The sequence below is a fragment of the Schistosoma mansoni genome, chromosome 6 (genome assembly GCF_000237925.1).
Source record: "Schistosoma mansoni strain Puerto Rico chromosome 6, complete genome".
Classification (NCBI taxonomy): domain Eukaryota; kingdom Metazoa; phylum Platyhelminthes; class Trematoda; order Strigeidida; family Schistosomatidae; genus Schistosoma; species Schistosoma mansoni.
The window spans coordinates 18349925-18368082 of record NC_031500.1 but is presented as its reverse complement, the minus strand read 5'-3'; the positions used below and the strand labels follow the sequence as shown (position 1 = coordinate 18368082).

Genomic DNA, 18158 nt, shown 5'->3' with positions numbered 1-18158 from the left:
TCACTGCCGGCATAGAAGTTCGGATAAACCTAAGGACGAATAAACCGAAAAACGTGTAATCAGTTCACAAAGATGTTAACTTTTGGTCTGATATGCTGGTAGTTGTAAACTAACTGGTTGAGATGCATGAAATAATAGCGACCAGTGGTTAAAGACGTAGCTCAGAAACAATTGTAATGATACAGGTACATCCGCTTCTTTTCTTCCTCTAGATCTTGAGTTTCAGCATCCCGGTGAGATTATAATTTATGAACAAGTTATAGTTATATAATATACCCTTGTGAGCAGGAGTAATTTTGCATTGGTTTTCAGGAGAACCAGACTTTTACGTGACAACCCAAACAGTACAACTCAATCCCGTTTAACACGAGAGTCATAGACTGCCCTTTGGCTTAACCCGAGCAGTACAACTCGATCCTGCCCCCACAAGAGAACCAGACACTATATGGGCTTCAACGCTATAATCTACATACAATTAGTGAACGATACCTGTTGTGTAAGAAGAACACATCCATATCCATACAAGGTAAACGATCAACTTTAGAACAATAACATACAGAGGAGAAGACAAATTTACTATGTATACATTTTATAAAATGGTCACATACATAAAAAGAATCTCAATTACATATTGGTGTGTGTGTGTTTGTGTGTGTGTGACACAAAATACCTAAATACATTTTCATAAAAACAAACAAATGAGACCTTTTTTGCAAAAAATGGGAAAACAAAAAACCCAGTTAGATATACAATAAATTGGGTTTAAAAAAAACAAACAAGAAATGTATGTTATAAAGATTATAAAAGACCTGAAATCCATGTTAAACGTATAACATGATCCACTTTTCGACGAGTTGATTTAATACAACCTAAATATTGTAATTCTGCTAATCCTTGTAAGAAACGACATCTAATAGGAAGTAGGGTTAAAAACAAAGAAAGAAGATTTGTATAAATAATATAGATCTTAATAATCAGAAAAGGTAAACTGTAGTTAGTAATAATATTGAAAGTTAATTACGAATTCCCGCCTATGGGGTCGCGGATGAGCAGTTCTGATGAGCCCCATACTAGGACGCAACAGACGTTCAGTACTTTCAAGTTTTCAATGGTGGTCTAGCATTCATCAATTCATGACCTCAATGAAATTATATATTCGACATGTGGAAATTTTCAGGAATCAATAATTAAGCAGTCAAAAACATTCATGCTAATAGGACTACACTTTTCTCAAATGCCCTGACATTTGGCCAAGGATCCAAACTTTCTCATTGCCAGGGAGGTCCAACAAACTACCTAAACATGGCCAAGATGTTTTCAAGAAAGTAAGAGAGTGAAGAATGAATTTTCGAGGCTCAAGTCAACTTTTCAGGTACAGAGAGTACTCCTCGGAACCTTAGAAAACTGCCATTCCAAACCGATAGTGTACAAGTCTTAGGATCCTTAAATGGATCTATTTTGATTACCGGATGGAAACAATGAGGCTGCATCTTCCCCAGTAGCTCTTTGAATTAGACCACTAGGATAGAGGCTCGAAAAATGGATAAAAAGACTACAATTTAATCTATTAGCTTAGAAACATTTTTAATTAAAACACCAAAAACGCTATTTCATCATGAATTTATCAGGTCTAATAATTCACACTACTCAAATATAAATTAGTAACCATATAGTAATTTACATAAATAAATATGAGTAGGGGCTTGGTAGCAGTTGTAAAGATTGTACCATGAAAGCCATCCAGATCAGCTTACAGTATCCTGTTATTAGTGAAAAGATAAACTGTTGGTATATTGATGCAGGGATTATTATATTCATAGACAACATTTATATATGGTTTCGTTCCACAAATAGGACAGTCAACTTACTGAGTCTCTTGAGATGGAGGATTTTCTGAGTCGACCGCCTCTCCCAGTATACTTGCAAATGCCTGAATGAAGAATAAATAAATTAGATCGATATAAAACTGTGTTTAAATTATAACAGGAGAATATTCATGAATTTCAGAGCATATTAACTACATCTCACTAGACTAATTGAAGAATATACAGATTTATGTAATCGATAATAGTTAAACATAAGTAGTTCACTAATACGGACTCAAAGGCAAGGATTGGCATAACAAAGGGCCGCATCCCTACAATTGAACAACATACGGAAATCAAAATAATTGTCAAACAATATCAAAGTCACAATCTTCAATACGAACGTCAACACAGTTCTACTGTACGGAGCTGAAACGTGGAGAACTACTACAACAATCATCAAAAAGGTACAAGTATTCATAAACAGTTGTCTACACAAGATACTCAATGTAATTTAACCAGATACCATCAGTAACAGCCTACTTTAAGTGAAAACAAACTAACTCCCATTTGAAGAGGAAATTAAGAAAAGACGATGGAGTTGGTGGATAGGACACATATTGAGGAAATCATCAAACTGCATCACAAGGCAAGCGCTAACTTGGAATCCTAAAGGGAAATGGAAAACACAAAGGCCGAAGAACCCAATACGTCGGGGATTGGAAGCAGATACGAAAAGGATGAGTAGCAACTGGAAAAGATTACCTAGTACAGAGCTGTATAGAGAATGCTGGTGAGTGACCTATAATCCCCAACGAGATGTAACGGGCGTAAGTGTGTTCACTAACTACACGAACAACAAGTTAAGATCGAACTTCCGACGAAACTTAGAAAAAAATTTCAAGGACCCCTTTGTGCTAAAGGCACACCGAAGTTCTTTTTGTTTGAATATCGTCGCCTCTGGAGAATTACATACATACAGTGGTAACCACCAAGCAGGTGATGCTGAGGTAACAATAATCCAATTAATGCTAATATTATCATCTCGGAGCATTAGCTTAGAGAATGTTTTAAGAACGTCATCCCAGTGGTTCCTACAACGTAGATTATTTACCAATGCTGAGATGGGGTAGAAGAAGCGAAGAGGCAAACAGTGTACAAGGCTTGAATTTGTCATTCTAACACAACTCTACAGCCGACGACGTAAAGATAATGCAACTCAGTGGCCTGAAATATTATCACACATCAAGTGTTTCACTGATGATTGTGAAGAATAAAAGGATGATCCCCTGTGTTGATAGACATACCACGTGTATATATGGGCAATATTATACTTTTAAAGACATAGAAACCAAAAAGGAACAAGCGTGTTATACCAACAAAGACAGAGGAATATTCTTAGAGAGAAATATAAGTGACTGATGTATTTTATTAGAGAGATTGTGTGGTGTGTGCTACTTGTGTCCACATAAGTAGTAGTATATAATGATGGTCGAGCATTGAATGTAATTCACTAGAAGTTCGATAAAGAAAGAACGAGAACGAAACTCAATTCGTATGAAAATGCATGAACAATCATAATCAGAGACGATGGACTTATATTAGCAGAAGGAACGTTCGAGATTGAGACAATTGATTAATAGTTTGCAAATTAACTGTTTACCGTATAGTTGTCAGATTTTAGTGAGATAGTCAGTAATTTTCCTATCAACTACACTTCGATTGTTGAAAGCGTGAGTCAATTGAAGCTAGACCACCAGGGAAAACCTGGAAGCACTGGACGGCCGTTTCGTCTTATTGTAGGACTCCTCAGCAGTGCGCATCCACGATATCACCTCGCGATATTCGAACCCAGGACCTACCAGTCTCGCGCCAGAGCAATTAACCAGTGCTTCCAGGTTTTCCCTGGTAGTCTAGCTTCAATTGACTCACGCTTTCACTTATGAAAATACTAAATCTCCACAAAATCCCTTCTGACATTCGATTGTCCCCACTCGTGTTCTTATTCATTACAAAAGGAGAGTTTGCAGATTTTACACGGAATCAATCATTTACCAATAAATGAATTCTCAATAGGAAGAATTTGAATGTGACCAACGTGGTCTCGCGTGCAGAAGGCTCGTCTAGCTTTCACCAACTTGCGTCATTTATGGTGTGGGCGAGATATCCGTCTAGCAATCAAAGGACGGGTTTACTGTGCAACAGTTCGTTCCAACCTACATTATGGCAGTGAAACATGACCGATAAGAGTAGAGGATATTCGAAGGCTACTAGTATTCGATTATAGATGTCTTCGAAGCATTGCTCGTATATCCTGGGACCACCGGGTAAGTAATGCAGTTGTTAGGAAACGGGTACTAGGTAATGATGGCAAATCGATTGATGAAGTAATGAAACTTCATCAGTTGAGATGGCTGGGACACGTGTTACGCATGTACAACCACCGATCACCCCGACGTGCGATGTTTTATGGTGTAGGAGTGGGTTGGAAAAAAGCTAGGGGCGGCCAGACCAAAACGTGGTACAAATCCATGAGGTCACTCACTGACAAGTGGACTGAGCCATGTTGGTAGGTGTAGACTACCTGGTTGGGATCCGCGAGATGATAACAACCGATGGTTAGAGACCTCGAATGACATGGCTCAAAATCATTTACAATAAAGAAGGTGCATCCACTCTTTGTGTTCTGCCAAATTCTAATCTTCTGAATTCTTCATGTCCCTATCCTTTTTCTCTTTCCAAATTTATTTCACTGGATTATACTCCTTGAATAACATCTTCAAACCCTAATCTTTCGGATTAATGCTTATACTCTTACTACTTCTACCACTATGAGATTTGAATCGACAACTGCATCTCTGTGTTAATGTGGTATAGCAACTTGAACTGATGTACGTACGTACGTACGAAGTTCTACGTTGTGACTGACTGACTGAAATTCTCAATAACAAAAAAATATATATACATGTATACACTTGACTATTAACTTACCATAAGCCAATCATATAAATTTACCATTTTATTTGTTTCAATTAATAATTTATATAAAATGCATAAATCAAATAATTTCGATGAAATACTACTTGAATTAGATAGTTTTAAATCAGTAATCTAAAAATACAAAAAAAGATATTTGCAGATAAACAATGATTTGAACAAATAAAAAAAACAAATTAAAATAATGTAAGCAAAGATGGATAGTGGCTAGCAGTGGAATCCAGGACGCGCGTTTCGTCCTATTTGAGACTAGTCAGCTGGATGTATTTGCATCTCAGAGTTGATGTTCACTCTGGAACTCGAACGCACAGTATGCACATATGCTAATTAGAGACTGACCAGTTGCAGTCCTAAACATCCATGGGAATATTCAAACAAACAACACTAAGTGAAATTAAAATAGTGTTTAAATTAATTACATTTATTCATAATTTATTGAAGAGTAGGGTATAATGCAGACTACCGACTTACCTACCTCCTTGCCTAATTAAGTTTCAACTGATACACATGATTTATTGGGTGATACATACTCCACCTGTAGCTCCTTTAGAGTTACTGCCGGTTCCCAAGTCCGGGTAAAGGAGGATGGTTGGGCATGGGGGTTGACGACCTTATCCTGTAGAAAACTAACTCGCTGAAGAAACGCTAACCAGAACTGGTGGGTGGCCTATGCTCTTCCACGAGGCGTAACGGGCGTAAGTAAGTAAATTTAAGAATCGGTTAGAATGAAGTAGATAAAATCAGTCTTTAGTTTCTTTAACATCATGAGTATTCAATTTTTGTTCAGGTTAGAATCTATGAACTAATTAGCCTTAATAACTGAATACGATCATATATATTTTACAGAAGTTGTTGTTTATTTAATCCAACGATTTTTAACTGGCTTCTAATATAGTTGGTTGCTTGAATCTCCCTATGGATGTTTAGGACTACAATTGATTAGTCTGATTTAGGAATGTGTACATCCTGTGCAGATTGTCTCGATATTGCCAACAAGTAACGAGAATTTTTAACCAGAGATGGATGGTAGTTAACAGTGGAATCCAGAACGCGCGATTCATACTGTTTGGGACTCGTCAGTTGGACGTACTTGCATCCCAGGATTAATAGCCACCTCGGAACTCCAACCCAATACCAAAACAAATGAACTAAAATTCATCTCGTTGTACAATCCAGTGATCAACTAGATTCAGTAGACAAGTGGGTAATGTAATGGCATCTAAAGCGAAAGGTACTGGGTCCTAGACCCGGAGTAGACATCAATTCTGTGATCCAAGCACATCCAACTCACGAGTCCTAAATAAGACTGAATGCGCGTCCTAGATTCCACTGCTAACCACCATCCATCTCTGCTTAAATATACCAAAACTGTTTGGGTAAATAATCTCTCATTACGTAACCTTAGCTGAATACAAATGGATGGATAGACAGAAGACTTGGGAGTAAAGAGAAGGATATTTAGTCAACAATAATTCAGTAAACAAATCCTCCTTAAGTTTACACCTTTTTTTGTAAAATGTCCAATACTACCATTTTCAAACATAAAGTCGTGAATACAATAGCAACTAACAACTCATTCACGGACTCGTATACTTGACATCAAGCTACACTCTAAGAGTTACTACTACTAACCAACTGCCCTAAACGAAATAAGTAGAGCAGGGTTCGAGCCTGTGCCTTAGCGCTTCAAAGTCAAACATCTTGACCGGTGAGCTACCACTCTACTGAACATAAAATGTGAAAATGGAGAGAAAGATATTAACTTCTACTTATTACAATACATGTAAGTGGTTGGCTTGATCGGTTAACCAGTATGTGTGACATAACATAACATGAACGTAAGTAGTGCCCATCTAGTTGAAAATTATCAAGTAGAACTGGATTTAATCACCAGCTGAATCAATACACCGGTTAAATAAAAATGTCAATATTTCTATAATTAATGATGTTGTTTATGTTTGCACTTTTTATAATTCATCCCCTTAATACTCAGTACGTGATTTTTGTGTATTTTATCATACTACTTACTAATATTCAGTAATTTATGGATCGATATGCATTTTTAGGCATATGGAGGATAATTTTCCTTCGTTTTTGTGTCATGAATTGAGGTGTTTATCATGTGTAACAGTATCGCTTTGTCGACAAATTCTTGGTATTAATTGTCAATATTACACACGATTCAACAGCTTGATTTGAATCCTTGTGTGAACTAAGAAAATAGCTTAAGTGGTTAGATGATGTTCAAGCTACTAGGTTGCAGAATCAAAATCATCTTTCATCTTGTTTTGATCTGATCAGATAAGAAGTTCTGATTTCCAAATACATATATTTATAGAAACTTTTATATCCTAACGAAGGATAGACGAGTGGTAACTGCTAGGAATTATTTATGGACTATTACTACATATATCCCTATTGGATGAACATTAGGCAACCATATTATGTGTATACCTATATTCCTTTTATTATAAGCTTCCATTTGACCTATTGACCATTATCATACGATTGACTATTCTAAAGTTATTCCCAAATTATTAGTTACGGTCTCTTACAATCACAGACACTCTTGGCTTCATCTTGTACAATAGTTATTTCCTATTTTATGGTGTGATGTGGTCTGTTTTACTTGTATATAAACTGCATATATCTGAAATACCATGATTCGTGTAGTGCAAGCTGATATTGGTGTTTTGATCTGAACCAGCTGGGCAAGGTGAGAAGTTACTATCTTAGAAGACCAATAAAAATTCAGAGATGACTAGAGGTTACTTGTAATGGTTAGGCACAGTAACAAAGTCGTATAAGTCGGGTACTGATCGGTGATTTAGTTACGTGACAACTAATAGGGAAAAAGTCATAACAATTACTTGTCACACATAAGAAAGAATAAACGAATAAATAATAATAAACACGTACCTGTAAATATACACCAGGATTCACAAGTGCTTGATGTAAACAACGTTGAAATGGTGGATTTAATCGACGACGAATAGATAATGCTAATTGTGAATGAATTGATGAATCATCATAAGTGAATGATGACGATGATGATGATGAATGGATGCCATTTTCTATCATGGATGGACCATAGAAAACTTCATGTAATGGTAATTGATGAAATGATGGAATTAATTCATTTAATTTTAATTGTATCCAACTTAAAAATTCTTTACGTGTTATATCCCATTGAGTTTTGTGAATAGTTGAAGTGATGGCAGATAAAGGACGATTCGGTGAAGAAGTTGCATATTCTTGAAGATGCTAATGAAGTAATGCATAAGAAAATTATGAATAATAATTTTTATTATCTACAAGAAAGTAAATACATTTTGTATTGTTTGTTTGAATCTTTCCATCGACGTGTTAGGATTGTAATTGATCAGTCTCTTGTTGGCATATGTGCATTCTGTACGGATTGCTTCGATATAGCCTTAATTCATAAGCATTATAAGCAAAGATGGATAGTGGTTAGCAGTGGCTATCAGGACCTTTCTTTTAACTTCTCGATCGTTAGGCAACCTTATTTCAATCATTGAAATTGTGTGCTACTCCTTACATTTTTTTTGACAGACTGCAAAAATTAAGTAGGTAAGTAAGCGACATAGACATTTAAAATTGACTACCAAAGACAGTGATAACTCCTCAGCCTAAAATGGCGATTTAGTACAACAATAGAATGATCTCAGTAATACATTAACTGAGTGAATATGATGAATCCAAAGAGTATCAAAGGGGGGAGGTAACATCAATTTAATATAGATGTAAATGTCACATAAATTATGAAATTTCCAGTGTAACGAAGTTTAATATGTTTAGATTTATAGATTCAAATTATATGCTAGTCCACGTAGATAGTCTAGTGTAGATCCGTCTTCGTAATCTTCTACGACCAGTTTGATACATATTGTTACTGATGCTACTGAATTCCTGCAACAGACTGTTTAATTTTCAATCCATTTAGACTCCATTCCTTTTTCAGAGCATCAATAGATTTCCATATGTTTGGATAAACGGTACCAACAAGTTGGCAATAACCTTTATGCTACCCCTTCACCACATTGTTCGTTTTAGGAAAGACTTTGACCACAGAGTGTAAATAGAACATATTTCACACCATTAAAAATGTCATTACCGCTTTCAATGCTCACATTTGTGAATATGTACTTTTTCGATGGTCGCCCTTATTAATATAAGCCTTTTTGACCACGCCCGCCTCGATTCGCCCTTTTGCTCGCGCCTTTGTTAATGTGAACCGATGTAGTGGTGGTTTTAGTCGAGCTTGTTTATCGTGATAACTCAGTCGAAGTATATTGGCTGAAACAGTTGTTCCTTGGAATTCTATCATCCTAGATAGGTCAGTCGGAGAGCGACAAGACTAATTATATTAGAATATTGAGAAAAAAATGCATTTCCAAACGGAAGATCAGCAACGCGCTCACGTAAACAAATTATAAACGTTAAGTAGTTGAACGCAGAAGATAAAACGATCAATTTACCCAGATTTTGAGTGAGTCAACACTCATCAAGATGTATATCTATAATATTGATAGTAGTGATACTCTATGTGCGATTTAAATGCATGTAACAGTCAAATACGTCATAGCTAAGCTATCCACGACCAAACTTATGGATTGATAATGTTGAATTATCTGAGCTAGATGGCGTAATTGCAACGCTTTCGTTGCAATCCTGGAAAACAATTTCATTAGCGCCTATTTTGTGTAGAAGTGAGCTTGTTAGTTACTCCACAAACATCAAATCAACACCAGATATACTTATCATATGTGGAAAACATTTTAGATATTAATATGAAGATTTTTGAACAAATTTGGAATCAATGTCACTCAAAAATCAAAGTAATCACTTTATTCGGTTTTATGCAGATCGAAAGGTAAAACAGTTTAAAGACAAATCCAACATCACCTACAAGACAATTTATATAAACTGCAAAGAACAACTACGTAATGAACAGACTAGACGACTCCTTCACTTAGTCAAACACAGACATAGGCTAACAGTAAAACTACACGAGATATCCGTCTATCAATTAAGGGACGAGTATACTGAGAAGCAGTTCGTTCTCTTCTAGTTTTCTGCTGTGAAACGTGGCCATTAGGAGTAGAAGATACTCGTAAGTTACTAGTATTTAACCACAGATATTGCTCGCATCTGCTAGAATCACTGGGTAAGTAATAGTGAGGTTAGACACAGGGTATTAGGAAATGATGGTAAATCAGTTGATGAGGTCATGAATCTTTATCGACTGAGATGGTTAGGCCACGTGTTACGTATGCCTGAACACCGATTACCACGACGCGCTATGCTGACTAGTGTAGGGGATGGTTGGAAGAAAGTTAGGGGCGGCCAAACCAAAAAATGGCATCAGTGCTTGAAGTCACTAACTTATAGTCTGAGCCATGTTGGTAGATGCAGACTACCTGGTTGGGGTCCGTGTGACTATCGTAACCAATGGTTGGAGACTCTGAGTGACATGGCTCAAAATCGATCACAATGGAGTAGGTGTATACACTCTTTATCTTCCCTTAAACCTTGAGATTAAAATTGCTTCATATCTGTCTTCTTTCCTATACTATATCCTTATATACAACCTTTCTTTTATATACTACCACCACTAAATTAACTACTTCTATGAATTCGGTGTTCATCTTGTTGTGCTAATGAGTGAGGTATGGCAACTTGGACCGATGCATAAATGTGTCTGGTCCTATGTTGTAACTGACTGACTGACACGAAATATTATCACTGATATCAATGCACATAAACAATCACAAACATGAATTTGTCTGGGAAAGCGTCAAAATTCAAGATAAACGTAATTCTAAGAAAGTCATACAGTTTCTAGAAGTATGTGATTTAGATTATTAAGCAGTCAATAGATCCGATCTATCAATCCACATGATAAAGGTCAATCAACCACATGGTCAGAGGTCAACCATACAAGATATTTAACAGGAACACAAGGATAAAAGATATGAAGATTGTAAATCCCAAATAAAATCACAAGAATGAACTGATTTAACCAATATGCACTAAATAGGAAGTTCACATTCTGTAGGTACAACTGGAATCGGTTAGAACGAAAATAAAAGCTCCCTCAAGTGAACCACCTAGTTCAAAGAACTCTATAACACTAAAAACAATTATTATTCATGGTATATAATGTTATTATCATCAACAACTGATAACATTTCTATCTCCTTCTACACAATTGTATAGTCAGCAGAACTAATGAGCAGTTTGGAATCTCGATGAAACACATCCACACTGGGATAACATCACACGTGAAAAAAACGTAATCGAACCATTAAAGTGAATTTAAAGCATAGATGGAAAGTGGTTAGTAGTAGAATCCAGGATGCTGGAAGTGAATTTTCTAGATTAGTTTGATCAATTATTAATCAACTGATGTAATGTAGTAGTGCATAGTTATTAATGATACAAAGTAAATAATAAGATGAAACTACTACTAACCTGACGTAAATTACGTAAACTTATCTTTCTTTTGGTATTAAATTCAACAGGTTTAGCTGGTACAGTATCCTGATTATTGACAGAAATCTCAGCTGTTGTTGTCAACGTGTCATTATCTGTCGACTGTTCTTGATGGCATTGTGACAGTTGTTTATTCATCGATGCTTCTTGATTCAGCAAATGGAAACAAATGAAAAAAATGTTGATGAAACTGGAAAATCTTCAAAATATAATAAATATTTAGTTACTAGTGAATAGTAGGTAACAATCAATAGTGTGTTTGCTTAAATCCTTAATGGACTGAAGATTAGGCCCCCAAACGCCCTGGTATGGTAGAGAGTGGGGAGAGCCAGCTCTCTCCCTCTTTAAATGCTCTCACATGGCCACGCGTATACAGCTACTGTCAGGGAAGTCCTACTCACTACATTCACGAGATGGGGGGGGTGTTGTCTACGAAATTGAGAAAATGAAAAGCGAATGTCCAGAGCTTCAACCGAATTGGTGGACACAGAGGGTCCACCTAGGAGAATTAGAAGGCAATGATTCCAAACAAATGATGAACATGGACTCCGGAATCCTGAGTGAACAAATGGCGTATGAATCTACTGTTGGTCACCAGTTACCATGGGACTGAATCTCCAAACGTTGCTTCATCGCCTTGTGGATTAGACCTTTAGGTCAAAAGCTGGGAGAGTTCCCCACTAAGAAAATCACCTGCTTCGGTTTGAGCACATGGGCAGTATCCCAACCCTCACACAAATCATTTAAATGGTATAGGTGGTTTCAGAAAGACTTTCAATATTCGTATTCGGTGGTAGTATTCAACTTTCGATCAGTCAGTGACTTGAGGGTATTTATTTAACACAAAAAATGGTACAAGGACGCACCAAATAGATGTGCACCACATAAATCATTCGATTTGTGTGAGGGCTGTGATACTATCCGGATGCCAAAACCGAAGATAGGGGTTTTCTCAGGGGGCCACTCCCAGAGCCTTTGACCTAGAGGTCTAATCCACAAGGCGTTAGGAGATTCAGCCCGATGGTAGTCGGTGACCAGCAGTAGGTTCATACGCCATTTGTTCACTCAGGATCCCGGAGTCCATGTTCACCATTTGTTTGGAATCAGAGTTTTCCAAATCCCCTAGGTGGACCCTCCGTGTCCACCAACTCGTTTAAAGCGCCAGACAAACCAAATTAGAGTGACAAAACGAAATTGGCAGGAAGAATATTAAAAGGTATAGAAATAATCCAACAGTGATGATAATGAGAAACGCTAAACATTGAAAGGTATGCGTAAAAGAATATAGATCAAAATCTAGAAGTAGTTGAAGAGTGAATACATCTGCACCATTGTGAATGATTGTGAATCATGTAGCCCAACGTTCCCAACCACTGATTGCGGTTATCTTACAGACTTCAAATAGGTAGTCCGAGTTCACCAACATGGTTTAGGTTAACAATCAATGACTCTATATTCTGACCTCACATATCAGTTTGGACACCTTCAAACTTTCTCTTCATCTACTTCTACAAATTTCAAGTGAAAACAATAGACATTTTGCAATGTTTCAAACGTTTGCGAAAATATATGATTTCTCCAAAATTAGATTTAAATCAATCAAAAAAAAGAGATTGTTTAATGCGCGTTCCGTCTTATTTGGGACTCGTCAGCTGAGTGTACCTGCATCTCAGAGTTGCTGTTCACTCTGGGACTCAAACCCAGTACCTTTCGCTTCAAACGCCATCGCATTATCCACTCGGCCACTGAGTCCTGATAGCCACTTGCTTGTGCAATGGGGTGAAGTTTAAATTCACTTAGTATTCACTTAGTATCAATGGGAAGATTCAAACAAACAATACTAAGATTGTTTAATGATTGTCATTTAGAATTTTTGAACTGCATGCGTACTGTTGAACGAAACTAGCATCAGGAATGACTGATCTTCAACAATATATTACAATGTTTTATAAATATCTACATATTTTCGCCGATAACATCGTTGGTCGGAGGGAGGGAATAAATCATTTTCTTTCTTTAATGTTTTCAATAAATGACGGATGGTATCATACGAGTTTAATTCAAGAGTATTTTGTATTGCATTCATCCACTGAGTTAATTCTTATGTTGGTACTTAGATTTGGACGGACAGTGACACGTTTTTACAAGCATGATATATTAAATAGACAAGGACTATTATCGCACAGATACTTTAGTCAATAATCAAGTCTGATAATCAGATCTTAATTTCATTGAGACTTGAGTGATCTACGAAATCCGTCTCTTCAAATTACTTGTGTTTCACATGACCTCTAATCATGTTCATCCTTCCGTGAATCTTCTTTATATAACCGTGTTTATTTTAGCAAAAAAAGTACCAATTCTTCAGACTTATAGTCTGATCTTTGGTGAAGATTCGTTTAGAAGATTTGAGTTAATAGTCCGGTTCTGTGTATAGTTATCTCTCAGTGACAAGATATCACGGCATTACACTTATTAATCATTATTCTATCGATTCATTTTATTAATACAAGACCCATTCACTCACTATCATTATTATTATTACAAACTTCAAAAATTCTCAAACATTATAACACATTCATTTGATGTTGTTTACTTGTGTCTTTCCATTGTTATTTAGGATTGCAATTGATCAGTCACTTGTTGGCATATGTGCATCCTGTGTGGACTGCCTCGATATTGTTTCAAGTCACAAGCTTTTACAAGCAAAGATGGATAGTGGCCAGTAGTAAAATTCAGAATGCGCATTTCGTCCCAAATAAAAATGGGAAAATAAAAGTAAACAACACTAAGTGAATTTAAAACTTAGCCCCATTGCACAAGCAGGTGGCTATTAGGACTCAGTAACCAAGGGGATAACGTGATTGTGTTTGAAGCGAACTGTACTGGGTTCGAGTCCTAGAGTGAACATCAGCTCTAAGATGCAGACACATCCAACTGACGAGTCCCGAAATGGACGAAACGCGCATCCTGGATTCCGCCGCTAGCCACTATCCATCTTCGCTTATAACACATATATATATATATACACACTTACCTTGACAAGCCATGGATAGTTTTGTATACCAAGACAGGGTTGAGTCAGCTAAACTATTCAAACATTTTCTACCTTCTGATAAGGTAGACGGCGACCACCAAAGTGAAGTGGGATGTTGCGACTGAATTAAAGAAGCAGATTCTTTCAGTAGGAAATCATAAGCATCTTGCACAGAGTTTAACAAATGTTCTTTGGGCACTCCACTAAACGTTTGAAGAGGTAGTGGCGAAGGGAGAAGGAAGAAAATAAATCAAAAACCATTCACTACGAGGAATGAAGTTTAAAACAAAATTTAAAAAGACTTTAATAGTTCTTCATGAATGAAGTAGTCAGCTGTCTGCACACGGACATTACCAGATGACACAGAGATAATCGTCAAACGATGAGCAACACATCACAATTCTTTCAGATGTACGACTGAAATAAGTGAATTTGTTGGTTGCCTTCAGGGAAATTGTTGATGAGTAAATTAATCTCGAGTACTCTTAGTTGTATGAAGGCGGTTGTCACTTCCTAGTTATCCCCATTGTGAAATAATGCCGCTTCTTGAGGCATCAGAAAACGAAACTGGTTATGACAGACAACTGAAGGTGAGCTATAACATTAATTTTTTACAATCCAACACAATTCAGTAAACATATACAAGTTTGAGTGTGTGATAGGCAGCTAACATTAATACGATCTACACAAGTGAGATCAAACCAGGTGAAGCATAACACCAACTGACCCATAACTTACTACTTAAAAGTCAAACATCTTAACCGCATTAGACATCATCATCACTTAGTCGATATTAACATCAGTACAATTAGAACTGTAAACAAAAGGTATTTAGGAGAGAATCGTTGAAGATATTTCTCTATATCATGTAAAGATGATATTGTTGCGAAGGTGTATACACTCTTTATCTTCCCGTAAACCATGAGATTAAAATTGCTTCATATCTGTCTTTCTTCTTATACTATATCCTTATATACAACCTATCTTTCATATTCTACCACCACTAAATTAACTACTTCTATGAATCCGGTGTTCATCTTGTTGTGCTAATGAGGTTATGGCAACTTGGACCGATGCATAAATGTGCCTGGTTTTACGTTGTAGCTGACTGACTGACTGACTGTTGCAACTTACCCTAAAAGATTTATTGTCAAATTGAATTCTTCTGCATTGACCAAACCATTTTTCAACCATAAACGATATAAATCTCCAATCTGTAAAAAAAAACATCAAATATTTTTTTCAGATTTTTTTTAGAATTGAAAGACTTCACAATGCAAAGTTAAAACTTTAGATGCATATACAGTGAGAATTGTTCTGGACTGAACGGGTTGGACTAGGTGTGATGTTTTTATACAGAAGACTAATAAAGATTCAGAGTTCACTCAAGGCTGCTAGTGCTGTTTTACGCATCATTGGTGTCAGACAGGAAGAGTCATATAAGTCGGTACTCTAATTGGCAAGTTGTCACGTGATATTTGACGGGTCATTAGACATAAATTGGCGACAGGGTGCAAAAATCTACGAACCCAACTTTCACAAAAAAACAAGGTCATCCGGTAAGTGGTCGAGAATCAGTGTAATTATTTGACCATTCAACGTACGGAGTTGTCGTCAGTATCCTTGTACGACGTTGTTTACTAATCAGTCCTTCAGTTTTTTTTTAATCACTTACTTAGATCATGAAGAAAGAGAAAATCAAGATGTCCACTGTTATGGAACAAATGCAATCATTCCTTTAGCAACAGCAGAGGCGAATTTCAGCTTCGCCAGAACAGATGCTTACATCATTTATGTCAAAATTTCGACGCAGTCCAAATGAGCCCCAGAACGTAAAAAAATAGAATCATCACTTGATTCAGTCCTAGAATTTGTGTTTAATGCAGAAAAAGGTCACACATTTTAATCATGGTTTGCTGGAATCGAAGATCTTTTCCCAATGGAATATAAGGATATAGATGAAGTAAAGAAGGTAAGATCGCTGACACAGAAAGTTGGCTTACAAGAATACTCTAAATATAAAACTTCTATCCTGCCAAAACACCCAAGGGAGTTGAGTTTTGATGAAACCGTTGGTGTTTTGAGGAAGATATTTTGTGAACAAGCATGACTATTCCATATTTGTTATAAATACCTCCAGTTAAAAAAGGACGCTAATGAATATTATCTGACGTACGCAAGCAGGATTAATCTACGAGCTGAATGTTTTAAATAAAATACATTATCAAGTGAATAATTTAAATGCTTATTATTCGCTTCTGGATTACAATCTTTCACAGATGCCGATGTTTGAACTCGATTATTATTCCGTATTAAACAAGATGATCAAATGACATTAAAAATGATCATTGAATAGTGAGAAACAAAGACCATATAAATGATTTAAGCTTACATTTTTACCCAAAGGTCGAGCCGATACTGGTGTCATAATAATCAACAACCAATTTAATACATATGGAATTAAATATTGTAATTTTAAATGGTTTTCCAAATGTTCTACAATCTTGTTGACAAGTCTACTATTGACAGACGATGATGATGATGATGTATGCGTTGTTTGTTGTGCAGTTTGTGGAGATGAGTTATCAATAATAGGAAGTGTAGGATGACTGACAGTAAGAGTTGAAGTTGTATTATCCAGAACACAATTTGCTAATGAAGGATAATCCAATGTGACAATTTGAGCCAAATCTCTAGAATTTATTGATGTCAGATATTTATGCGCTAACTCCGGTAATTCCAATAATTCAGGATGTGGTGTTTTCAAATAATGTTCTAACATGCAAAACTGTAAACAAAAAGAGAGGGAGTAGAAGAAAGATAGGATATTTGCTACTAAGGTTAAGTAGTGAGTACAATACAATACGGCCAAGCGCACAGGAATTAAAAATAAGCTATGGATGATGGTGATGGAACAATTAATAATATACAACATACAATATGTTAAGTATTAAAATGTTATATATTAAGGGACTAGGGTTTTGTTTATCAACAAATCTCACGTAAACTATTATTAGTTTTAAGTAGCTGACAAACGTTGGCAGGAAATCCTGAGCTTAGGCTGTCCTCTAGTTGACAATCATCAGTAAGATGAATCTGGAATCTTGGGGGAACTAATTCCCTTAAGCTGATTCAAACTAGTGTTACAAGCCTAAACGTTCATAATAACACATGAATTTCCCTTCATCCATACTAAACTGTATCCGGGAAATGTGGATTAACTAGTTCGAACCCGCAAAATTATCGGAATCAATGATTTCAGATAAAAAGGTTCAAAATCAGCATTCATTCATTAACCTCCTCCACTTTAAATTTTGAATTTCCGATCTGTTTGACCCTTTATAAGTTAACTTGTTCATGTAAAGTTTTTCACTCATATCGATCTTATTGTTACCATTACTATTTGGACTTCTTTGCTGTCTATTTTACTGAATTTTTCTAACAATACATACGTAAATTGGAACGAAGCAGAGCTCGGCACAAATGTTAATCGAGAGCTAATCAAGATACAGCAATTGAAAAACCCTATGTTACTAAAACTGATTTCAAAGTTGTGTCGACTCGTATCTACAAGCACGGACCATAATCAGATAATGTGCATATCTTCCAATATATAATTTATTGATCAGAAGGGGTTTTGTGGAGATTTCAGTATTTTCATAGTTGAAATTATGAGTCAATTGAAGCTAGACCACCATGAAAAAACTGGAAGCACTGGACAGCTGTTTCGTCCTATTGTGGGACTTCTCAGCAGTGCACAACTACAATCCCGCCTCGCGAGATTCAAGATTCGCACACTGCTG

General features: G+C 36.3%; 1 protein-coding gene and 1 non-coding gene across 2 annotated transcripts in view; both read right to left on the bottom strand.

Annotated features, from left to right (window-relative positions):
* Positions 1–558: 558 nt before the first annotated feature.
* Smp_127070 (putative origin recognition complex subunit) overlaps positions 559–18158 on the bottom strand; it is a gene marked incomplete at its 5' end in the record, with an annotated part of 30611 nt that continues 13011 nt past the window's right edge. The window contains 9 exons of the mRNA XM_018798493.1: positions 559–910; positions 1869–1930; positions 4797–4916; positions 7722–8056; positions 8970–9180; positions 11298–11464; positions 14356–14558; positions 15490–15569; positions 16748–17143. Coding sequence (XP_018653429.1) covers positions 799–910; positions 1869–1930; positions 4797–4916; positions 7722–8056; positions 8970–9180; positions 11298–11464; positions 14356–14558; positions 15490–15569; positions 16748–17143 — 1686 coding nt within the window. The 3' untranslated portion in view covers positions 559–798. The remainder of the gene's footprint in view (positions 911–1868; positions 1931–4796; positions 4917–7721; positions 8057–8969; positions 9181–11297; positions 11465–14355; positions 14559–15489; positions 15570–16747; positions 17144–18158) is intronic.
* Smp_tRNA_00197_Gln_TTG.1.1 lies at positions 13001–13067 on the bottom strand. The gene has a single exon. It is a non-coding gene (tRNA).